The sequence below is a fragment of the Ziziphus jujuba genome, chromosome 4, assembly GCF_031755915.1.
Source record: "Ziziphus jujuba cultivar Dongzao chromosome 4, ASM3175591v1".
Classification (NCBI taxonomy): Eukaryota; Viridiplantae; Streptophyta; class Magnoliopsida; order Rosales; family Rhamnaceae; genus Ziziphus; species Ziziphus jujuba.
Window position 1 is genome coordinate 30000001 of NC_083382.1, and position 24234 is coordinate 30024234.

General features: G+C 33.2%; 4 protein-coding genes and 1 non-coding gene across 7 annotated transcripts; 4 read left to right on the top strand and 1 right to left on the bottom strand.

Moving 5' to 3' along the window:
• Positions 1–1658: 1658 nt before the first annotated feature.
• On the top strand, positions 1659–6010 carry LOC107415607 (uncharacterized). Of its 2 annotated transcripts, none has more exons than XM_016023966.4 (6): positions 1659–1939; positions 2027–2333; positions 2428–3812; positions 4659–5075; positions 5184–5419; positions 5552–6010. In XM_016023966.4, exons 2-6 carry the CDS (start codon positions 2161–2163, stop codon positions 5801–5803), a joined length of 2463 nt encoding a protein of 820 aa, XP_015879452.3. In that variant the 5' UTR covers positions 1659–1939; positions 2027–2160; the 3' UTR covers positions 5804–6010. The 2 variants fall into 2 exon arrangements, with proteins under 2 accessions (XP_015879452.3, XP_015879451.3); XM_016023965.4 differs by having other exon boundaries at positions 1661–1939; positions 5181–5419.
• Positions 6011–7314: 1304 nt separating this feature from the next.
• Positions 7315–9146, top strand: LOC107415553 (large ribosomal subunit protein eL34). Its single transcript, XM_016023892.4, has 4 exons — positions 7315–7492; positions 7627–7706; positions 8679–8788; positions 8877–9146. Exons 1-4 carry the CDS (start codon positions 7414–7416, stop codon positions 8968–8970), a joined length of 363 nt encoding a protein of 120 aa, XP_015879378.2. The 5' UTR covers positions 7315–7413; the 3' UTR covers positions 8971–9146.
• Positions 9147–9970: 824 nt separating this feature from the next.
• TRNAL-CAG (transfer RNA leucine (anticodon CAG)) lies at positions 9971–10051 on the bottom strand. Its single transcript has one exon. It is a non-coding gene; the product is annotated as a tRNA-Leu (tRNA).
• Positions 10052–10134: 83 nt separating this feature from the next.
• On the top strand, positions 10135–14454 carry LOC107415577 (protease Do-like 8, chloroplastic). Its single transcript, XM_016023928.4, has 13 exons — positions 10135–10479; positions 10578–10705; positions 10890–10972; positions 11070–11168; positions 11291–11357; positions 11775–11850; positions 11940–12006; positions 12210–12427; positions 12613–12680; positions 12892–12971; positions 13258–13344; positions 13478–13585; positions 14169–14454. The coding sequence occupies exons 1-13, from the start codon at positions 10295–10297 to the stop codon at positions 14295–14297; spliced, it is 1395 nt and encodes a 464-aa protein (XP_015879414.3). The 5' UTR covers positions 10135–10294; the 3' UTR covers positions 14298–14454.
• A 6579-nt stretch (positions 14455–21033) lies between these two features.
• Positions 21034–23386, top strand: LOC107415579 (protein FEZ). 2 transcript variants are annotated; one of them, XM_016023929.4, is made up of 3 exons: positions 21034–21800; positions 22082–22380; positions 22476–23384. In XM_016023929.4, the coding sequence occupies exons 1-3, from the start codon at positions 21620–21622 to the stop codon at positions 23199–23201; spliced, it is 1206 nt and encodes a 401-aa protein (XP_015879415.3). In that variant the 5' UTR covers positions 21034–21619; the 3' UTR covers positions 23202–23384. The 2 variants fall into 2 exon arrangements, with proteins under 2 accessions (XP_015879415.3, XP_048328010.2); XM_048472053.2 differs by having other exon boundaries at positions 21643–21800; positions 22078–22380; positions 22476–23386.
• The last annotated feature ends 848 nt before the right edge of the window (positions 23387–24234 follow it).

A 24234-nucleotide genomic window follows, 5' to 3' on the forward strand; every position in this document is an offset into this window, starting at 1 on the left:
CATCGATTTTACCCAAAAAAAAAAAAAAAAAAAGGCATCGAACAAAGCAGAGTGCAACATAAAACTGTACTTGAACTTTCTCTTTTTCTTTTCTATTAATTTTTTTAATTGTTATAACAATTATTTCGGATATTCTTATCTCAACGATGAATAGAGTATATACTAGTTTCTCATGATGGCCTCCATTAACTTTTGTTAACATTGATACTACTTTCCCATACTCAATGTGCATATAAACCTGGACATCATCAATATTTCACTTTCACTTTTCAATGGTCACTCTGATAAAGCAAATATATATTTTATTGCCCAATTGAGCACGCAAAATCATCTTGCTGGACCGAATTAATATAAATTATTTATATCTGTGTCAGGAGTGCATTGTTGCAGAACAAGAGTTTATGAGAGAAAAAGCTTATCAATTTCTTGTATGCTGTGTTATAGAAAAACATTAGAAAAAGCTTGTCAATTTCTTGTATGCTGTGTTATAGAAAAACATTCTTTTTTCTTATTAGGAGCAAATAATATATATAAAATATGGTGGTTTGCTGGCTTAATCTTCCAAGTCATTCTTAATGACAATTACTTGTTCTGCTATAATTTATTGGAAGAAAAGAAAAGAAAAGAAAAGAAAAAGGTAATGAATTTTGACCATAGGTAATTGTGAAATAGTCTCTTCTCTGGTGGTGGGTTCAGAGTGAAAATGACTGGGAGTAAAAACTTATCGCTTACAAGAAGTGGGTATATTTTCACTGACTCGTGTTTTTCTTTTGAGACATCTCAGTAGTTGGAATATTGCTTTTGTACCTAAATTATACGGAATTTCCAAATTTAATATAAACAAAAAAATTCCTAAAATTACATAGAGAATCCACAAAGTTGGACTGAGTGATATGATATGAGAAAGACGAATATTACACAATCAAAATCACGTTTTTTTTTTAAATTTTTTTTTTTTATTAATGCACGTATTACCCATTGTGCTCAAGCTGTATAGAGTATAAACTTGTTTAATACGTATAATAATGGTTTTAAATGCTTACCTTATACATGTCACATTGATGAATTTGGTTAACCTTTATTCCATTTTTTTCAGCCAAAAATGAAACCGAAATTGATGTCTTGCGCGTGAAATCAACTAAAACCCTGACAAGACAACCCTCAATTCCAAAACCATAAGTTTGTACAAGTGGCCGGAAATTTCAATTGAAAATTGAAATTAGAAAAGCATTAAAATACTTTTTTTTAGCCCAAAAAAAAAAAAAGAAAAGAAAAAAACTTTCCTTTTCATTCACTATTGTTTGGACAATGAGAATCAAATAAAGTAATTGGTATTACTAGCATTGCTTTCTTAGTATAACTTGACTTGATTGGCGCATCTACGTAGAAGGGGATGATAAATTTAGTTCCCTTGTTAGGAATTTTGCCACTCTTTTTCCATTCATCTTCTTTCCTTTTTTTCATCTATGTATTTATTTATTTTTCCATAATTATCCTTTGATTTTTGATCACCGAATGTGTCCAAGTAAACAAAGAAGGTCATAAATGAATGGGAATTTACTGCAAGTCGAATTTGAATGGGCAATTTCCTGTTTCCACCGACTTGCTCCGTGGAATAAATACATTACTGCTTTTATAAGTCGGTTTTGTTTCCTATTTCCCAAAAGTGTTAATTGGGAAAAATATTCACAAAAAATTAAAGACGTAAACATTCAATTTTACCCGATTACTATTCTCTGATCACTCTCTTGAAAAAATAAAATAAAAGGGAAAAATCAGACCTCTCAACTGAAAAATAATCTGGCATATTCACATAACGGTCCTCAGAATTCCAAGCCTCTAAGCAACCAAAGATTAGTTCAATACCAAGTCGCTGACATGTTCTTTTCTATACCCCTAGATTTTTGGTTGTAAATCCCTCGTGAATCTCCCTTATTAGGTAAGATTTCAACCTCTGTGAATCGAAGTTCCATGCAAAGCCTTTTCATATTTGTCATGACTTTTCGGTTTCTGTGTTTTTTTACAGGTAGTCAGTCCTTTTTTTCTGGCTCGGAAGACAAAAAATTCAACTTAGAAATCAAGACCATCTATGAACTTTGCTCTGTTTCTTTGCTCTGTTTTTGCTTCAAACTGAAATAAAGAGATTGATGGATTTAACCGATGGGCAAGCCGGGGAAGAAGATTGTGTTGTATACCCGGTTTGATTTTGTGAACATGGGTTATGATAATGGATTTTTCCACTCTAAATTGGCCCTCTTCTCCGGCTCTTTATGGGTCTCTGTCTCTTCCTTTTTGCTTTCTCTGTTCAGATTTTTCATCAAGATTTTCTACAGGTACCCAAACTTACAGTTTGATTTTATAGTTCCTTTTTTTTTTTCTTTTTTTTTCATTCAATGGCTGATGTGTTTTCTTACTTTCCTTATGCAGATATATTAAAGATGATATTTCCAAGTTGAATAATTCTTCTCATTCCAACATTCTTCCCCAAGAAAGCAGTCAAATTGACTCCAGTCCTATTGAGCCAGAAGCTCTGCCAAAGGAGCTCTGTTCTGAAATTTTCAGTAGCAAAGATTCGGAATTCCATGCTTTCGATTCAGAAAAGACATCAAAATCAGATTTTGTCTTCAAATTTAAGTTCCCGACATATGAAGAATTCAGAAGAAGCGATAAAGGGAATGATGGTTTTGGGATTTTGGATACCACTTCTCCAACAATCAACAGTGAGTTAGAAAACGCGTTTGTTTCTGCTGAAAAGTCGAGCCATTTGAATGATGAACCAGAAATTATAAGCTCTAGCAACAAGTATGAGGTCGTGTCTGGACGGAGTCTTAGCTGCTTCATAGAGGAAGCACAAGTTTCAAGCTTTTCTGTCGCAGAATTATATAATCATCCTAATGGTGATCCTCCTGGTGATAAGGAGGTTTCCCATTGTGGGTTTTTTTCGGGGAAAGATTTCGTGAAAGAAAGTTCGGAAATTGAAGCTGTCGGTGAAGTAGTTCCTTCTAATTCTACAGACACAGAAAGCAAAGAAGAGGAGGCAGAGAAGCCAACATTCACAGAAAATTCGTACGCTAAGGAAGAGAAATTGGAGAGATGCGAAAACGATTTTCCAGGTAAACAAGATGATTTTCTCACGGAAAGAAACTTCGTGGATTCGGATTCCGACTCCCAGTCCATCAGTTCAAGCCATGAATTCTCGGTTATTAGTCCGTTCATTGGTTCAACCAGTGATGGTTTTCTGTCAGATACGGATTTTGAAGGAATTAATGAGCTCCGTAATGCTTTTAGGAACCTTGATGGACGGAACTTGGGAATGGAAAAGGATGATTTTGATGGTTTGGATGAGATTGATTTGCAGGGCAATGATTTTAAGGAAGAAGATGAAGATATATTGGAAGAGCTTGGAAAGATAGAAGAGTCAGAAAAGTTGTCTGGGAACGATTCGAGAGCTGAAGATTCCAATGGCAGAAAAGGGAAACCAGTAGATGGTTCAGATAGTTGTGGGAAACCCAATGAGGAAAATCTATCACCAAGTGATTTAGAGGATCCAAATGGATTTGATACCTTGTGGGAGCATCAAGAACTGATTGAACAGCTTAAGATGGAGCTCAAAAAGGTCAAAGCCACAGGTCTGCCTACTATTCTTGAGGATTCTGAGTGCCCAAAGATGATGGAAGATCTGAAACCATGGAAGATTGATGAGAAATTCCAACATGGTAATAGATTAAGTGAACTTCACAAATTTTACAAGAGTTACAGAGAACGGATGCGAAAATTCGACATTTTGAATTACCAGAAGATGTATGCAATAGGTCAGTCAGTTGTTTCCAATCCTTTTTTATTTTTATTTATTTATTTTTAATTTCCTTAAAAGTTATTCTCTTTTCCCCTTTCATAATTGTGTTTAAAAAGTTTATCCATAACATAAGTACAGATCTTTAGCTGTTCATGCTATAAAATCAATTTAGCTGTTCATAGGGATTATTGGACCCACTCAATCTGGTTAGTTGGCCATGGGGTCAGTATACACCTTCAGATTAAAGTTGGAAGAAAGAGATAAACATTCTTTACCTACATTTCACTTTATATCATCATACATACATATAATCATGCACATATGCGTGCATGCATACATACATACATGTGCACTTAAATATATATATATATATATATATATAAAAAAAGAAAAAGAAACATCATATATTTGTCACTTTCCATTTGTAAAGCACCAGAAAGGAGTTCCTCATGAAAATGCACATAGAACCCACCCATTCTCATTTATGGCTAGAGTTCAAATATTTTAAGGCTAGATAAATTTTTATATCTACAATTTATAATACCATCCAACCAATATAGAAATGGGCAACCTCATTATGTAGATGCTTTACCTAAAACAAGCACTGGTTGTGATGCTCCACCAGTTCTGTTTTTAAGCCTATTTATTTTGTGAAAGAACCACTTTTAATATAGATGACAAGTAGGTCCATGAAAAGTTACCCTATCATAATGTAACAAACATGGTCTTTTTTGGCCTTGTGGAGTGCAAAATTTGCTGGTGACCATTTACAATCTTTTTATGTGTCCTTTTTTATAAATTGTATTCTTATAATTTATAGTAGTGAATTCCCATCTCTCATGCGCTCCATGGCAATCAATAGGTGTATTGCAGTCAAAAGACCCACTTCACTCATTATCAAGCTGTAAACCCTCATCTCCTCCACCAATCATGTCTCTTTTATCCCAGAACTTGTGGCGATTCAAACGCAAAAGAATCGATTCGGACCCTATGATGAAGTTCATCAGAGAGCTTCATGGTGATTTGGAACTGGTTTATGTTGGACAGCTGTGCCTTTCTTGGGAATTTCTTCAGTGGCAATACGAGAAAGCCTTTGAGATATGGGAATCTGATCCATATGGAATAGGACAGTACAATGAAGTTGCAGGAGAATTTCAACAGTTTCAGGTTCTCATGCAAAGATTCATAGAGAATGAACCTTTTCAAAGGCCAAGGGTGGAGAATTACGTCAAGAATCGATGCGCTATGCGTAATCTTATACAAGTTCCTGTCATAAGAGGTGACAAATTCAATTTAATTCATATATATATTTTTTTAATATGTAGTTGGCTTGCAAAACGAAATGAAATATAGACTAATACAAAGAAGCTCAATTGCAATGCAGAAGATAGTTCAAAGGACAAAAGGAAAGGCAGAAAAAAAGGGACAGACAATGGTGCGATTACAGGTGACATGCTATTAGAGATCTTGGAAGAGTCAATAAGAACCATTTGGCGATTCATACGAGCAGATAAACACGCGCATACTGCTGCGGTTCTAAAATGTCGAAGGGTAACTGAGGCAGAACTTCAAGACCCTGCGGACTCAAAGCTGTTAATGGAAATCCAAACAGATCTCCAAAAGGTTAGATTTTGGTCATCACATTTCTATTCTATTTATTTCATTTTGCATTTTTAAGTTTTTGGCTAAACCATGAAAATCTGATTAATATGATTAATGAGTGTTGTATAATTTGGTTGGGGAATGCATATACAGAAAGAGAGGAAACTAAAAGAGCTCCTGAAGTGTGGAAATTGCATTCTGAAGAGATTTCAAAAGCATGAAGAAGATGGAACAGACCACCTTTACTTCTTCTCTCAAGTGGATATGAAATTAGTGGCAAGAGTTTTGAACATGTCTAGGATTACAACCGACCACCTAGTTTGGTGCCACAATAAATTAAGCAAGATCAATTTTGTCAACAGAAAGATACGGATAGAGCCTTCCTTCTTGCTGTTTCCATGCTGATGATATAGTTCTAGTTTTATTTTTCTGATCCTTTTTTTTCTGTCCAATTTCTCCATTTTCCATGTTTATATTAGATGTTTGTAATTATAAGAGCCAATGACTTTCAGCTAAGCAGGCAGTTCTGATATCATTGTGTCCAATTGTTACTGCTAACCTCTGTATCATATTGAGGCAGGAATATAGACAAGAGTTTACGACATTATTTCATTCTCAATTACTTTTCATGGTTTTGCAAAATGTATGTATATATGTATATACCTTCTTTGTTTGGAGGAAAAGAAAAATGTTTGATTGCAACAGAAAATTGAGAGATAAAAAGAACAAAATTGGTGTGAAACGATCACACGCGTCTTCTTCTTTCCTTCCCCTGCAAGTCTACAATGTGAATGTCTTGTTGACCATTGCATATGGTTCCAAATCCAAACGTGTCATATTGCCTCTCTTAGATGGTTGTTTTTTTCTGTTTTTGTTTTTGGGTAAATGGGACTGTATAAAAAGCACTTTGAGATGATGATGGAATTTCACAGTTTAATTGAAGACGGGCCATGATACACGCTTTGATGTGGGCATCTTCAAAACTTTCTAAAGTTTTGTTCCCCCAGAAACCCAAAAACAAAAAAGGAAAAAAAAAATGCTTTATATTTTGAGACAAATATGAAATGCACATAAGACATATTTTAACTTTCTTAAAATAACAAAAAAAGAAAAAGAAAAATGTATTTGTTTTTCGAAAGTATTCAAACTTGAAAAAGAAATACTCAAATAATGCTTATTTATTTATTTTAAATGTTAATTTAACTGGATTTGAGAATATGAAATTAATTATAACTATAGTTATGCAATTTAAATAATATTGCTTAATTACAAAATTAGATCCTTGAGAAAAAGACTTGCCACGCTGTCTCAAGCTTTTTTTTTTTGGCGGGTAAGGGGAATATGTTTTAGCTTTAAATGTGATAAAATTCTTGAAACCGATAATTGGAAAACAATGGGTGAATACACTAAATAAAGATATATTCATATTTTATGGTTGAAACGTTGTAGCAGTGATAAAGAAGATGATATTTCATTTTCCTATCATTATCTTACTACACATATTATATAACTTTCAGTCAAGTTAATTTCGCACTATTTAATATGCAAATTATATTGTTTGTATACTTCTTTTTTTTTTTTTTTTGGAAAAATTGTTTTTATACTTATAGGCCAAAGATACGTTTTTTGTTACTATTTCTAAAAGCAATTAGAATAATAAACTGAAAAAGAACAAAACTATCAAAAAAAAGAAATTATGAATTTCATTTAAACATTTTTTTTCTATAAAAGAAATTTACACGTAAACAATTTAAAAAGTCCAATAAACTTTTTAAAAAATTAATAAAAAAAAAAAAAAAAACAAAGCATTTTCCTTTTTATAATCTCCACCGTCCAGATCAATAAGTGAAAGCCAGCCGTCCGATCTAGGGTTTTATAATTACGAAATCATATTTATATTCTTTCTTCCTCATCTCGCTGGTCTCTTCTGCTGCAGTCCCAACTGTTCTCAAAAGGTTAGGAACCCCAGACCATTATTAGTCGACAAGACACCGAGCTCGAACAGCACTGCGAAAATGGTGCAGCGACTCACGTATCGCAAGCGCCACAGCTACGCTACCAAATCCAACCAGCACCGCGTGGTTAAAACCCCTGGTACTATATTCTTTCATTGACACAATTTTTATTTTTTATTTATTTATTTTTTGTTTAGCAAATCTCAGTGAGATTTTCTCCAATATTTGGTAATCTTAGCTGTGTTTTATTTTCTTGTTGTTTACAATCACTAGGTGGTAAGTTGGTGTACCAGAGCACCAAGAAGAGAGCCAGTGGACCAAAATGCCCTGTTACTGGCAAGAGAATCCAAGGGGTATGTAATGCCCTTGCTTATCTTAAACAAAACAAAGATTGAATATTTTATTTGAATTTTTGTTTTTGGATGGTGTGCGAGGTTATGTGTGATCTGGATTTGGAGGATGTTGGGTTGTCTTGCTGGGTTATGTTTTAATATCTGTAAAATTTTCGCATAGTCATCGATATCTAAGTTTTAGCAAAAGCTGTTGCCTTCTATACTTTCTAATCGCTTCTGATAGGCGTTACGTTCATCATTGTTATATGAATCCAGAGGGACGTGTAGCGGAAGCGTAGATTGTTTTTAATTCCAACTAAAATCTTTGTCAAAGAACTGCTACGCACTTTTAATTTGGTCGTAGTTTGTTTTTAGATGGTTGGAGTTGTGCCATTTTCTTTCTATGTGTAGATTTTGAGTTTGTGCTAGTGAAATCCCTTAGAGTCAGCATTTAGCATTCTTTCCTGTTGCACTTTGTTACCTGTCTTCTGCTACATATTTAAATACTGCCCTGGATCATTTTTTTTAATTCTTGCGTCAAGTTTTTTCTGGTTCCAGTTATCAAAGACCACTCCCTTTTTCTCATTGGTTTGAATATGTTCATAAAATTTCGTACTTTATAAATCTTTAAATTTATTTATTTATTTTTTGTAAAATATGAAATGTTATTGTCTAATGGATAAGGTGGACTGAATTACTTGATCAATGGTGAACAAGGCAAGGTGCTCTTTTAATTGTTTCTTTTTAGTTACATTGACGTAATGGCTTATTAGCCTATGCATTATTCTCCTTCATTTCATTGTTTTTGGCTTTCATGTCTGTGTTCTTTGTGGAATATCTGACTTGCCCTTCGGTCCCTTGCGTTATTTATGTCAATTTTTATTCTGCAAGAGATGCTTTGAAATTTCCATATGCTTGACTAGGTTATAATCTGTAAATGCTGCTATGTAAGCATTGTATCAGTGCTGTTAACAACTGTGATCTTATTTGTAGATTCCTCATTTGAGACCTACTGAATACAAGAGGTCTAGATTATCCAGGAATCGTAGGACTGTTAATCGTGCCTATGGTGGTGTACTCTCTGGTGGTGCTGTTAGGGAAAGGTATTCCATGATGAATTGCTACTTATGAAAACTTGGTGATAATTGCTATGGCATGTTTATAACTTTTATTTTCTAATTTTTTACACAGAATAATTCGAGCATTCTTGGTGGAAGAGCAAAAGATTGTGAAGAAGGTTTTGAAGATCCAGAAGGCAAAGGAGAAGCAGGCCGCTAAGAGCTAAGAATGAGAGACTGATAATGCAAAAGGGCTTTTTATTTTATTTTTATGAGATGCTTCAGTGAAATTTTGACTTGGATTTCATTTAAGATTTTAGTCTGGAACTAAATGTTTTTTTTTTTTTTTTAATGATGAATTTCTTTATGGTTTATGTTATAAAACTAATCTCGTATTAAATTACGATTGCGTCTGTGTGTTCATGATCTCCACTTTATAAGGATTTGGAGTGCCTGGTATTAATATAAGAGAACAGTGTTTAAGGTAGCTACTTGAAGGGTATGGACTTGTTCAGGGCCAAATAATCTAGTTAACGAACTGGTGGCTCGTTTCAATTAAAGATAATGGCCGAAGTTGCTCTTTCAAAGCAATTCTTTTTCTTAACGATGGTATATTTGCCAAATTAGATTTGTTCTGGCCAAGTAGTCAAACTAACAAACTCGTGGCATGTTTCACTTGAAGTTATGTCCGAAGTTGCTCCTTCAAAGTAGTTCCTTTTTCTCAAAGATGTTATATTTGCCAAATAATATTCCAGATATCAAGTGCCAGTATCTCGCAAAGATTGGTAGTTTGGAACTAAAAAAAAGCTTTGTCATAACAAGCAAAAAAAAAAAAAAAAGGCTCACCTTTAGCCATATGGTACTCTTATTATATGGAAGCTAACAATAACAATTTATAATGTTCTTTACAACCTTTGTAGCTGTAAGTTGTACTTGGTGATCTTTACAAGCTCAACTTAGCAAAATGGTACTCTTATCGTATAGAAACTAACTATGACAATGCATAAGTTCTTTCATATGCTGAGATCGTCATCAAGCTTCTGGTGGCAGAAATTAGAGCCTAAAGAAAAGTTTCTCTCAGAAATATTTTTATTTATTTATTTTTTTGAGGCCCACAATTTATAATCCGTGATGAGTTTAAAGTTCAGCTCATGGCAAAACTCCTATGCTTCCGAAGGAGATCGAAAATGATGTCAAAAGCTATAATTTCAAAGAAATCAGAAGTGATGTCAAGAATGGGATTCGAACCCATGCCCTTTCGGACCAGTACCTGAAACTGGCGCCTTAGACCAACTCGGCCATCTTGACGGGGTGAAACACCTTCCTCGATAATAAATTATATAATAACATTGCTTTTTTTAATTGGTATCCAGGAGAATATTTTAGTAAATGCACATGGACTCAATGACGCCACCCATCCCAAAGTCCCAACCGGCCCTTATCTGAGTACACCTCTGCAAAAGCCTATGCACAGCGTTTGGAGTTTAGCATTGTTTTCTACTTCATCTATATACGCTATTTAATTAAATCAAATAATAAAGAAGAAGAATAATGCAAGTGTTAGCATCCAATTTCTGGTCTTTGCAAGCTCATGCAGTCGATGTTCCCAAGAACCGTCTCTTGGGTCGAAGGGAGCTCTGCTTCGAAGGCGTTTCTTCTGCATGCTCTCCTTCACACTTCCATCCTAATCATTCCCCCAACAATGCCGATTTTTCTCATTCCCTGCCCTTTCAAAGGTTTCTTTTTGTTTTTGTTTTTGTTGGGTAATCTTCTTCTACTTCTCTTTAATCATGCATTAGCTCCTTGTTGATATTGTTTATGTGCTGCTTATTAGGAGTACTCAAAATCCCAGCAAGGATTTGTGCGAATTAATAAGAAAGTTTGCTCCTTTCACTACTCGGCGGGCATTGTTTTCAAGTTTGTTCATGTATTCATTTTTCCATCCTTCAAGGTACTTACCAGGTCCGCACACTTTCAGCTTTGTTATTATATTCATTATTAATAAATGAATTATAAACGGCTTGTCAAATGTGGGTTCGGACGAATAAATTGGTCTGTTTATACTTTAGTCTAGGAATATATTTTCTCACACATTAGCTAACTTGGAAAAAAAAAAAAAAAAAAATGCTTCTTTTGGATTTTTCAGCACTAGCTTTAGGGGATTCAACTGTAACAGTTCAAGAAGTAACTCCCCCTACTTTTGCTGCTGGACCACTTTTCCCCACTGAGGTTCATATTTTGTTTATTTTTCAGTTTACCTGTTTTACACTCAGGCAAAATATGTCAAACAGAATTTGAATGTTTATGGTTGGTTTGACCTGTCCAGGAAAGGATTGTCCAACTCTTTGAGAAGAACACATACTCGGTTGTAAACATTTTTGATGTAACATTGCGCCCTCAACTTAATGTGACTGGTGTGGTAGAGGTATTTTTGGCCCTGTTTTTATCCGGAGGCAAAACCATCTTCTTGGCTCATTGATTTTTTTCTGAAAATTTCTGCGTCGTATAATCTTCTCATGCAATAACGCTTAATGCATTTAACGACAGGTTCCTGAAGGTAATGGTTCTGGAGTAGTCTGGGATGGACAAGGACACATTGTAACAAATTATCATGGTAGGTGCTGGTGAAGGAACTTGGATGAATACTTGTTAATAGAAAATATTGTTGTTCCGGAACTCATATAAATTGAATAATATGTAAGGGTTTATTGGGCAGTCAGCCTCCTAATTAGTAATGTTACTTGCCTTTATAGAGGCCAAAGCTGATATTTGACCGCAAATGATGGTTACTTTATCTTCATTTGTAAATTTCGTTTTCTATCTTCATCTGGAATGTTGCTTTCCTTCTCCTTCTCACATGTGCAAGCAGTTTCTCTAAAGCATGCCTTTCTAGACGAGATATGGTCTTGTTGATTAGAATTTTGATATCATGTAGAATTTGTTTGAATATAAACTGATGCTAGTGTAGCATTTTAGGACTATTATGTTTGACAATGAAATAAATTGATAATTATGGTGTTTCTCTACTCAGTAATTGGTAATGCCCTCACAAGAAATCCAGGCCCTGGGCAGGTTGTTGCACGAGTTAACATTTTAGCATCAGAAGGGTGAGATTTTTGTGTTTTATAAATAGTCTTTTAAGTTGTGTAAGTAATTGTTAAGTTAATTTTCTCTCATTTTCTTAATCTTTTTAAAGGGTACAGAAGAATTTTGAGGGGAGGTTGATTGGTGCTGACCGTGCGAAGGATCTTGCTGTATTGAAGGTATTAAAAAAGAAAACTCTAAATTGTGAGTCCAGGTGAAAATTAGACCTTTGGTGGATTCAACTTTTTTTAAGGTTTAATATCTATATTTCATTGTGTTGGTAGCGTAAAAATAATGGTATACTTTTTTAAGGTTTAATATCTATATTTCATTGTGTTGGTAGCGTAAAAATAATGATATACTTGTATCTTTAAATTACTAGGTTGAAGCCTCTGAAGATCTTTTAAGACCGATCAAGACCGGGCAGTCATCTTCTGTCAAAGTTGGGCAGCAGTGCTTGGCAATTGGAAATCCATTTGGTTTTGATCACACACTCACTGTTGGAGTCATTAGTGGATTGAATCGAGACATATTTAGTCAAGCTGGAGTCACAATTAGTGGTGGAATTCAAACAGACGCTGCCATTAATCCTGGGAATAGGTCAGTGGATTCATCCTAATCTAAAAGTCTGAATTAAAAAGCCCTTGGTTATGTCCTTGCTCACTTCTACATGGAGGAACTGTTCTCTGAGTGCAAATATCATACCACACTGATTTTTTAAACTGAGAAATAGTCATTGTATTTGTGCACCATCTACTGCTTACTTTTTCCTTTAACTATGGCAGTGGAGGACCGCTACTGGATTCCAAAGGAAATTTAATTGGGATTAATACTGCAATATTTACTCAGACAGGTAACTTTTTCTATATTTGTAGCACCAACCTAATTTGAATTCCAAAAGTAAAAGTTTAATATTGTAATACAAAGTTGAACTCAATTATATATGAAGTGTAATGTATTGTGTTCAAGTTTCATACCTGATAAAATATGCATGGTATTTTACGAGTTTCCACAAAATTTTTACTTCGTTTTTTTTTTTAAAAAACTTTTTATTGGTGTTGCAGGTACCTCGGCAGGTGTAGGGTTCGCCATTCCATCATCAACGGTTCTCAAGATTGTACCTCAATTGATCCAATTTGGCAAAGTATTGATTCTAAGCATTTGTTTATGTTCCCTTTTATAATTAATATTACTTTTCTGTCTTAGCGAGATTGAACTTGAGGATTATGCCTATTCCTACACGTATGATAGTTTCTTTTGGTATCCATCTAAAGTCTGATCTATAATTTACTTGGTAGTTCTGGCATTTTGATTGTTGACCTTTATACTTGTATATGTCTTGCACAATTTTGTTCCCTAATGAAGGAAGAGCAAAATTGAAACATGTTTTGAAATTGTGAAGTTCCATATCTTTAGTTCCTCCATGCTAGGTTATTCGAGCTGGTTTGAATGTGGATATTGCTTCAGACCTGGTTGCAAATCAACTCAATGTTCGATTTGGAGCTCTCATTCTTCAGGTACCATTTCGGTGTTTTGACTTACCTATCAATAAATGTTCCCAATGTTATTTGGCTTCTCTATATAAGTTTTCTTCCTTCTATTGCCTTTATGTCCTTAATACGATGCTAAGTTTACCATATGATGTTATAGGTCCCTGGAAATAGTCTTGCTGCAAAAGCTGGGTTACTTCCCACAATGAGGGGTTTTGCCGGTAACATCATACTAGGGGATATCATTGTTGCAGTTGACAACAAACCTGTGAGCTGTTTCTTGCTAAAACTATTGTCTTTTTGAATCTAATATTCATATGCTAAATTAATCATTTATATTTTCTAAATATAGGTTGTCCTTCCAACGTGCTTATTTGTGCATGTGAATACATTTGTATCAAACTATATTCTGGGGGTTATAATTTTAAAGCTGAATTGAAAACTTGAATACAACTTGCTTGATCCTATCTACTTCTAGTTTCCTATAGGATTTTGATAAGTGTAATATTGCCATACTAGATTGCAGCCCTCAACTTGAATTTCTTGAAACTACCCAATCGTGGCAAAAGCCACACTTCATTAATACATCTTTTATCCTCTCCAATGCTTGTACCTTAGAATTAGTAAATAGGTGATTCGTTTGGACTCTGCTTTAGGGAAGGACGGAAACTCATTTCTCATAAACTTTCTAGGTTAATCTTAGGCAAATCAACCTCTTATTCTAGGGGGAAGGGATAACAGTTACTAAGTGGAAGGACCTCTTTCAGCTATCACTGGCTTAGTTGTCATGTGAGAGTTTTCTAATTTTATGTATCCTATGGTCAGGTTAACTTATGTATTTATATTTTCAGGTAAAAAACAAAGCAGAGTTGTACAAAACACTGGATGACTATAACGTGGGTGACAAAGTAGTCTTAAAAATTCAGAGAGGCAGTGAAAGTTTGGAACTTCCTATATCATTGGAGGAAAAAAGCTCATGACCGAGGCACTGGTGATAACATCAAAATTTATGTTGAGAATATAATGATATGATATTGAATTGTGCTATATACATAGTATAGATGTCAAAAGTGGAATTGTTGTATACAAATATCATTGGAAGCTACTTTTTTAATCATGATATGCTTTGTTTCATCATTTATAGTGCTATTTCATTTGTAGTGCTATTTCTTTGAACTGATGGTCCTCTACATAGACTTCCAAGTTCCATGTCCCAAGGTAATTTGTTGTCGTTGTGGTTGTTGATTTTTTTTTTTTTTTTTTTTTAAATTTACGGGATAATATTAATGTCTTTGTTTATGTTCAAATTTTAATTTTGAATAATTCACATTTGATTAAGTTCAAACCATCTGCCTTTAAATCCAGTAAAAGCAAGCTGACATATTCTATTTACAAATACAAAGCAAATAGAATTTTCTTTTATTTTCTTTCGTTTTTGTTTATTTCTTTGTCATTAAGCATTCAAACTTCATAAAAGTAAATGGTATACATGTTAATTAATATATTTGGTGATTGAAATCTTTTTCAACTATTTCGTCTTGTACACATTGATTATATTTACACATAAAACATACGCATTCACACACCACTAAAACATGCAAATTTAACCATGTTTCAAGGCCATTCTGACCGGTAGAGATAAAATTTTGTTCTGGACATGAATATTCTTATATAATATATATGGTTGGCCATAAATTGCTTTTCCTGACACTATATTTCTTTTTTCTCACCAATTCTTCAAAAGATTTACATTCCACATTAATCCAAACTTTTGAATTGATCACGTCCAGATAGTTACCAACATAACAGTGTCTCTGTGACCAGTATACAATAAAAAATGTACAAAATTCAACTTTGAATTTGCAAGTAATCTGTAATTTGAACTTTGAAATTTGGCTAATTTGGATATACAAACACAAGTATAGTGGATGGATCTAAATCGTTGTAGGTATTTAGATGATGTGAATGAGAATGAGTTTGGAACATGTCTTGGGCAATAAGATAGCAGGCAATCAGCAAAATTGACTTGCCAAGTATAAATTTATATTTAAATTAAGGGAAATTATTATTATAGATTGAGGAATGAGGACACAAGAGGGGTATAGCTTTGGATTGATGATGAGGCCATGTTGATGTTGATGTTTATACGTGGACTTGCTTCTTCTTTACCCCTTCTTTGTTTTTTCTTTTGTTTTTCTTCTGTTTATGCTCTGAAGAAACAATTAACTATTATAGTTCAATTATTTTTTTTTTATTTTCTTAATCTTTACCATATCTAGTATTAATTCATGGAGGTTGCACAAATGGACTGTTTTTTCAAATGTACGACAATATATTTTTTCTAAAATAAATATAAAAAAATTCCAATACAAAATGGAACTGTGTTTATGCAACAAATGCTAATGGCATTATCTTAATTAATGACTCTAAATATTTAAAAGGGAAAAATAATTTATACTCCAAATGTACAAACTTCCAGTACATAATAATATACTCCCAGAAGAATTAGAAATTTACTCCACCCAAATGGTGTATAGCATTTATCACACAATAACATTATTAAGTTTTCAATTTAAGATGAAAACTACAAACAAATATTAGCTTATATTTATCTTCTATACCTTCCACTAATTCTGTACATTTGATACATGTGTATTTTTTTTTATTTGTTTATTTATTTTTGGTATGTTGGATAGCTCATGATAAAAATCATATTTTTCCTAAATTTTAAAAAGCTATATTACGAAAATTCTTAAGAAATACATTACAAAACTAATTATTGGTCGTTTTGATTATCATTATTTGTTATATGTATATGCATAAATGCATGATTGATTTTATTATTAATGATGATGACATCATCAGCCACCAAGATCCCATCAGGTTGGTTATTTATTTTAATTGGTTAATTAATTAAATAGAGGCCATAAATCACTAACAGCGGCTGGCTTATCAACTTATTTCCTCAAATGTAATTGTATGGGGTCTAAGATGGAACAATGAACATAAAAATAATTGGACTATTCAGGCGAAATCACATCTCCAAATAATTTTATATATCCCAAACCATTTTTATTTTTTTATTTTTTATGAATTCATAAATTTGTTTTTGTGTTGTCTTTTTCCATTTTGCTTCCAAGCTTTTAACACTATACTCGAATCTTACACATCGCTATCAAAGTACTAATATTGCAAATATCTTTATATACTCTGTAGGTGTGTGAATGCAAATTCCTCTATTCTATCTATTATTATTAAATACATATTTATTGGTAGGAGAGGTTTGAAAAATAAAACTAATTTGAGCCATGATTGAAGCTTTTAGAGTAATTAATTTTTTCTTCTTAAGATGTCGTCTACATGGACCTCATCTTACATGGCTTTCAATTAAATGATAAGGTTTGAATAGTATTTTATCAGGTAAGCAACAAATTTTAAATATTAGATTGCAAAATAATAATTAAATATTGAATGAATAATTTTTAAATGTTAGATTACAAAATAATAATTAAATATTGAAGGCATTTTGTGTTGCTTTCCTCAGATATTTATCTTAATTTTTTTATTTATTTATTTGGCATATAGATCGTGTTCATGACGCGTTTCAAATTAGTATAAGCTGATAGAATCCTTTTAATTATATAGTTTATATCATTTCATAACTCAGGGGCAGATCCAAGAGGGGCGTGCAGAGGCGACGTGTATGTATATTTCCTTTATGGTTTAGACAAAAACTTGTATTTGGCCCTCTGAAAAAAACTTAAGCAAACTTTCAAATATAGCATTTTGCCCCTCTATATCTAATATTTAAGCTTTCAAATCATTATTTGTCATGAAAATAATATAAAATGTGATATTCGATAGTTTATAATAGAACAAATAATAAATGTTGTAGTTTTACATTACATATATTAAACTTTCGATAATCTATTACGTATATATTTCTTTGAATTTTAAATTTGCAATTAACATTATACTTTTATCTTAATAAAATTTTAAGTTGTTCTTTTTATTTTATTTATTTATTTATTTTGCTAATCAATTTTGTAACATGTTATTTTCACTCTTGTTTTGCTCAAATTTTTTTTTTTTATATGAATACTACTAACTTATTATGTGTAATAAGTTTATAATTTAAGGTTTAAAGGCCCTCGTAGGAACAATTAGTGGTAAAGTTTTTTCTTGGACAATAATATTGAGTTCAAATCCTCCATTTCCAATATAGAAACAAAACAAAATAAAATATAATGTATGAAGTATTATTTGCTTCTATAATAATATTATTCTTTAAACCTAAGTTAATATGTTCCAAACTTGTCTGTAAAAGCTAATCTGCTAAAAAAATTAGCACTCTAAATCGCCCTCTGGTCAAAGTTTATGGATTCACCTCTATCCTAACTCAGTAAGCAACTGTTTAATTAAATGATTCGAAAAAAAAAATATATATATATATATTATTTTATTATTTTTGAGATTGACCTCATATAAATATTATATTGCTGAATCGGAACTCAATTCTAGAATATTGTTGGATTGCAATATATTTTTAATTTAAAAAGAATGGAGATTTCATACACCTTTTATCGAATTTAAAATTCAAAAATATATTTTTAATAATTTTACCACTGAATCAAATATATGAATAATTGTAAAATCAAAACTTAAATACAGATAGTAGTTAATTATTTGTTTGAGCTAGCTTGTGAATGGACTTAAAAATTAGTATTGACTAATTAATTAACGTGGCTGACTGTAATTCATTATTCCGGCTTCTCTTAAATTTCAACTCTGGAAAAGTACAAATACGCTGTTATATTAATTCGATCCAGATCGACATCGTTAGTTGGAAGAACTTTCCATAAGCTAAGTTTAATTTAACTTCTTTCACCAAAAAATAAAAACAAGAAGTCTAATTTAACCTTCTTTTTAATTTATTAATAATATTATGAATGTTGAGTTTAAAAACTTTGAATAAGCAACGCAACATGAAATTTATCTAATTAATTAGATTAGTCACAGCCTATGCATACATAATTCATCCCAATTATTAGATGATTAGACTAGCAATGATATTTTCAAACACAAATCAAAATGGGAACTGGAAATCAGTCTAATTACGAAGTTCAACTAGGGTTACGTACACTGCATGCTGAAGAAATTGAATCTGAAGTTCGTTAATATATCACTAATCACTCCATAATAATGATTATATGCATTCCTTCTTTAATTAGTACTTAATTAATTAAAAAAATTATTCAATTTATCCTGAGAAAGAAAGATAAATATATAAAAGAGAATGTGAAAGATAAAATGCAATTTTTTTTTTTTAACACTTTGAAAAGGTGAGGCGTGTTAGTCCATTTTGTGAAAGAGGAAAACTATTATAAATTTAAAATCTCAGTTTAGCGTGGCACTTTTGACTAATTACCCTATCTAAAGCAAATGGGCTGTCAGCATAATCAAATCCTACAATGAGGAAAATGAAAAAAAAGAAAGAAAAAAAAGACTTTTAAATGGATAATAAAGAGGAATATTCACTATTAGAAATTATATGCTAGTTTGATTTTTTTTATTTCTTATTAATGGATTAATAAACTTAAGTATTATCCGTGAAATTGATTGAATAGGAAAAAATATATATTAATTAAAATGACAATGTTTAACTAATCAATTTCCTTAATTAGAGGGCTAGCCGCTTAAAAAGTCAATTAATCTACACGAAATTAAAAAGCATATCGAAAAAAATCATGGAATGTGAAATGGTTAAGGAAAACAACAAAGTTAAATGGCATTGGCTGATGGATATTCTATTATTTACTGCTAAAGGTTCTGCATTAGTCAATAACATTGATGTGGATTTGCATAGGGAAACATGGTTATATTTACATTGTTAATGTTCACAAAGAAAGAGGTTTTGGTGACAAAACTTTGACTAAAATTTTCAACCAAAATTAGGTTACACGCATGGATACCAAAACCCTAGGTAACCAAGGAACAGACAACAATGGTCGCAAACGATGGCTGTATATTTTTAGGGAACCTCACTAAATTTGGAGTCCCCCCCTTGGCCATATATATTTGACCCAAAGATCTTCAACCATATTTATGAATGCTTCCTCATTTGCTATCCATACAGCAGACACTGTTACAAACTTAAAGCAATGGACTATTTGTTTAAATACAGAACAGTGATTTTTGCACTCCATTTTAGACTTTACCATTAGTTAGGAATTAATTCTTAGCAATGTGTTAGTACCATTAAGCCCACTATTAAGAGAATTAAAATAATCCAAAGTCCCTTTGTTAGGAATGCGGCATCTCAAAACCGGTGTCCACCATTATCAAAATGATTTGGAAAATGCGGAACTTCTTCTTCCAATGTAAGTGTAAGATCAAGGGAGACTTGACCTATGCCAATATCTAAGGTGGATTATTTCTTTAGTCCAATGTCAATGGGTGATAAAGAAGCCAAATTCAAAAAGGTAATTATAATATACAATTAATAGTATATTTTTCTGAAGTTGTTTAGTAATTAAAATGCCATCCTTTTTCTTAACTTCCTAAAACAATATTTGATTTACAGTTGGTTTAAATAGTTTGTGCACAATTTTCCCGCTTCATCTTAAGCTAATCCAGGACAAAATAAGTTAATGATGTATATGTAATTGACCATTGGACTTGGTAGTTGAACTGCCTTCTAATCTTAATTAGGTGAACTGTCCAATTTTACCGCAAACAGTGCAGCAATTTGAATCAAGTTTTAGCCGGGAAAAGCAAACTACTCTTTGCCTAACATTGTCATTAACAGCTATCTATCAGGAAGTTTCTGGATGCATCAGAGATTTTTTTTTTGTTTTTAGGCTGGAGGAATTAGATGAAGGTTTGCTGTGAAACTGTGAATAGGAACTTGGGACTATCAGAATGTGAAATTACTTCTCGCTAGCTAAACAAGTAGGCATCGAAAAGTGGAACTTCCAAAGGTTCACGTGTTCAAATTATGCGTGTGATGTTTTCAAAAATCTAGAATAACCAAAGTCCTTGATTTCAATGCTAGCTAGTAGTAGAATGGAAGGAGTATAGGGCAAGAGCTTTGAACTTTCCTATTTGCTTTTTTGCCCTTTTGTGAAATAAAAGGGTATTCAAAATTTATCATGTATTGTTTCTAATAGAAAGTTGCATTTCTAACATATTATAGTTTCCTTTTTTTTAAAGGGTCAAGTGATTTTTTACTCTGTTTCCAAGTGGTAAAAGTGGGTCCCTTTTTCCCTTATTATCATATCTAATCACTTGTTTGGGAGATCCAAAATGTCCACTCTGACATGTCACGTTTTCATATGTGGCAAAAAAGAATAAAAGGAATAGGAGTTCATGGAAGAAGGAAATAGAAATTTTTTTGTGTTTATGTAGATGCCAAAAATGATATTTCACTTAAAAAGGGACTCGTAGGAATTTGCGGAGTATATCTGAGGTTGACTACAAAATTGAGCTCTTTTGTATTGGTAGTTGTTAACATCCAATATGGTTAACAAAAAACAATTCAAGCGAACATTATTTAAATTTATTATCAAAAAATAAAAATAAAAACAACAATAAAATAGAAAACTATGACAGAGAACCCTGCTTTGTCATTTTGTCTTTGATTGTTTTATAGATAAATAGGAGAGGTGTCTAGAGGACCTGAATATCAACAAGCGTGCAAAGCAGACTGGTTTTTCAAATCCCAGCATATTTTGCTGATTTTGTAGTCTCCATCGAGATCCTTAATTTGGAAATAAAAAAAACCGCCATATGGGATTTTAAGAACCACAAAATAAAAGCCTCATTAAAGTCCTCATTCCCTTGACTTGGGTCCCAAACCAACCCAACCCAACCTCCTTGGTAGCTGTTCTTAGGGGACCTTAGCTTCAGCTTCTGCTCACCAAATCGTCGTGATTTTCGCTGAAAATATACTCTCCCTTGGTCATCCTTAAAGGGCGGCCTAAGCTTCGGAAGTAGGTCCCTCTTCAGGAGGCATAGAGTGGCTTTGGTTGAAGTGAATTGTGCTTTGAACTGGTCCTTGTGCTCATGATATAGAACAAGAGCTCTACACAGCTTATCCTTTTCATCTTTCGCTTTAATGGTCTTTTTTTAGATTATAACTCAAGGGTCTGTTTAGTTTTTCTAAAATTTTCTTGTTTAGTACAGAACCCACCAGAATTTTCCATATTTGAGAAGGCAAGAAGGCATAATTCAAAGTTTGGTTCTTGACTATTCCTCTGCATCTTTGAACTGTCTATAAAACAAGGAAAGGGGTCAGAGGAAAATGGATGAGAAAAACGAAATGGATAAGATTGATGATGTAATGTTGCCTGGTTTCCGATTCCATCCTACTGATGAAGAGCTTGTGGGGTTTTATCTGAAGAGAAAGATTCAGCTCCGGCCACTTCCCCTTGAACTTATCAAGCAAGTGGACATTTACAAATATGATCCATGGGATCTTCCAAGTAAGATTGTTTTGCCTCTTTTTGCTTCTTCTTCTTCTTTTTTTTTTTTTTTTATTTGTTGTTGTTGTCGTTGTTGTCGTTGTTGTTTGCTTCTTATATTGAGCCCATTTAGCAACTAGTTTTCTGAATTTATGATTTCTTGTATAGAACGAAAATAAAAAAGAAAAATACTTGCATGATTTCTCTTTATCATAATCTTTCTAATTAGTAACTATTACTAGCATAGCATCAATATAACTATTAAAGCTAACTAATTTGTGTTCTCATTTTGATGGAGGAAGAGCTGGCAAGCACAGGGGAAAAGGAGTGGTACTTCTACTGTCCGAGGGACCGGAAATACCGAAATAGTGCAAGGCCAAACCGTGTCACAGGAGCTGGATTCTGGAAAGCCACTGGTACAGACCGGCCTATTTACTCCTCTGATGGAACCAAGTGCATCGGTTTGAAGAAGTCACTTGTTTTCTACAGAGGCAGGGCTGCCAAAGGTATCAAAACCGATTGGATGATGCACGAATTTCGTCTTCCTTCTATCCCCGAATCACCACCCAAGAAGCTTTCTGATAAAAGCTTTCCGGCCCATGTAAAGCATTTCTCTTTCATTGTCTTCAATCTCAGTTTTGGATTTTCATTCAAGTTGTTGATATTTATTAGTATTTCTTCTTTTTGACCACACAGGATTCATGGGCAATCTGTAGGATATTCAAGAAAACGAATTCCATGGCTCAAAGAGCTCTCTCTCATTCTTGGGCTACTCCATTGCCTGAAATTTCAGCACCTGGTTTGCTCACTCAAGCCACTCACTGTACTCAATTCAGTCCAGAAAATATCTCTTGCACAACTGAAATAGGTTCAGCCCTCCAGTTTTACAGCAACAATGACTTACAACAAAACTCTACCACCACCTACTCTGCTTCAGATATCCCCCCCTCTTACAAACCCAATAACCTTGAGATCTGTAAACCAGGAAATTTTCCATTTTTGAATGAAGAAATTCCCAATAGCTTTGTCTTCCCTGGAATGGAAATGTCAGAACCTACAAAGTCTTCAGTTGATGTGGCTTCTATGCTTTTTAACACTGGTTTGATTGGCAATGGAAGAAACAATCCCTCAGAGAGTATACACTTTGAAAGCCAACATCAGCAGTTTAGAGGGTTCTCTGTAAATTTGGCACAAAATATGCAGGGAAACGATATAGGAACAGGAGAGGATGATGGTGAAGCGGGTTTGAAGAAAGACCCACGTGTAGCTCAGGTCGATAACCAATGTGAAGCAATCCGATCCATTGGGTTTCCATTTAGTTTGTCTCCAAACGATGCTTGGAAGCCTAATCTGCCATGGGATTCACCACCCTGCCCTAGTGAGATGTCCATTAGCTATTCCACAAACAAATGCTACACCTAAAAAAATTTGATTAAATTTGATATACAGGAAACTGAAATGGTCAATACTCCCAAAGTTTGATTGACCATATTGAATTTGGAGCAAGTATATATCAAAAACTTGTTCTGTTTATTGTGTTATTGTACAGCTCCTTACATTTCAAATATACAAACTTGTTCTGTTTTGTATATTATAAATTCTTATTTTCATATCCTTTCCTGTTTTGTGTGTGTTTGTTTTGGGTGAATTACTGTATTGTGTTACTTCTATTAGCTTAATAATAAGGTAATTTTCACAACCAAATACTTAATCTTACCTCAATAGGCGTTGACAATAGACCACTAAATCATATTGCTGTGGAAGTAAAAGTTCATCCTTTCAAAGATCCGATTTATTCCAAAACAATATAGTGACAAACATGAAAATCCATTTTGCTTTGCTTCACGCTCACTTATTGTAAACGCATTTAAACAATATTAATAGGCTGAGTCCATACATAAGGAATCCTTATCTACATCAATTTTACCTGTGCAAGATAAAGATGGGAGTCGGTTATTACTCATCTCGGACGTGCTAGTGTTCTTAGTATATGCTATATTGTGTAAAATATCTTCGCTAAACAGTTGCTTATTCAATGGAGTTAGCGGTCAAGCATTTTCAATGTCCATGCATGAATCGCTAACAAATAGAAAGTCTCACACTTGTTAAATTGCGATGCCAATTCTATCAGAAATCATCCAAATTTTAAATTCCCCATCTAAAGCATAGACATGGTCTCGGACAAGTATGAAAAAATAGTGTTTGTTATAACCAAAATCATATAAATCATCTAATAAAAGCAATCTTGGAGTGACACCAATTCAACCAATGGTCATGATCCAACAAAGGCTAAAGGTGCATTCTTGCAATTGCCAGGAAAAACAAACTTAACCGGACCATGTTTGATAATGGCCCAAGTTTTGGCCTAATGTTGGCTGACAACCCGGTATGGGCCTGACCAAGATTGGAAACCCAAGTTAGCAATCCAACCCGGGCGTGTCAACCCGAATCTTAA

What these genes read in the sequence shown, in the direction of transcription:
- LOC107415607 (XM_016023965.4), top strand. Translation starts at nt 2,161, where the DNA reads ATGGGCAAGCCGGGGAAGAAGATTGTGTTGTATACCCGGTTTGATTTT. An exon ending in TTCATCAAGATTTTCTACAG is followed by an intron (nt 2,334 to 2,427) that starts GTACCCAAACTT and finishes TTCCTTATGCAG; the next exon opens with ATATATTAAAGATGATATTT. An exon ending in ACAAGTTCCTGTCATAAGAG is followed by an intron (nt 5,076 to 5,180) that starts GTGACAAATTCA and finishes ATTGCAATGCAG; the next exon opens with AAGATAGTTCAAAGGACAAA.
- LOC107415553 (XM_016023892.4), top strand. Translation starts at nt 7,414, where the DNA reads ATGGTGCAGCGACTCACGTATCGCAAGCGCCACAGCTACGCTACCAAA. An exon ending in CTGGCAAGAGAATCCAAGGG is followed by an intron (nt 7,707 to 8,678) that starts GTATGTAATGCC and finishes TCTTATTTGTAG; the next exon opens with ATTCCTCATTTGAGACCTAC. An exon ending in GGTGGTGCTGTTAGGGAAAG is followed by an intron (nt 8,789 to 8,876) that starts GTATTCCATGAT and finishes TTTTTTACACAG; the next exon opens with AATAATTCGAGCATTCTTGG.
- LOC107415577 (XM_016023928.4), top strand. Translation starts at nt 10,295, where the DNA reads ATGCAAGTGTTAGCATCCAATTTCTGGTCTTTGCAAGCTCATGCAGTC. An exon ending in GCCATTAATCCTGGGAATAG is followed by an intron (nt 12,428 to 12,612) that starts GTCAGTGGATTC and finishes TAACTATGGCAG; the next exon opens with TGGAGGACCGCTACTGGATT. An exon ending in AATTGATCCAATTTGGCAAA is followed by an intron (nt 12,972 to 13,257) that starts GTATTGATTCTA and finishes CCTCCATGCTAG; the next exon opens with GTTATTCGAGCTGGTTTGAA.
- LOC107415579 (XM_016023929.4), top strand. Translation starts at nt 21,620, where the DNA reads ATGGATGAGAAAAACGAAATGGATAAGATTGATGATGTAATGTTGCCT. An exon ending in TGATCCATGGGATCTTCCAA is followed by an intron (nt 21,801 to 22,081) that starts GTAAGATTGTTT and finishes TGATGGAGGAAG; the next exon opens with AGCTGGCAAGCACAGGGGAA. An exon ending in ATAAAAGCTTTCCGGCCCAT is followed by an intron (nt 22,381 to 22,475) that starts GTAAAGCATTTC and finishes TTGACCACACAG; the next exon opens with GATTCATGGGCAATCTGTAG.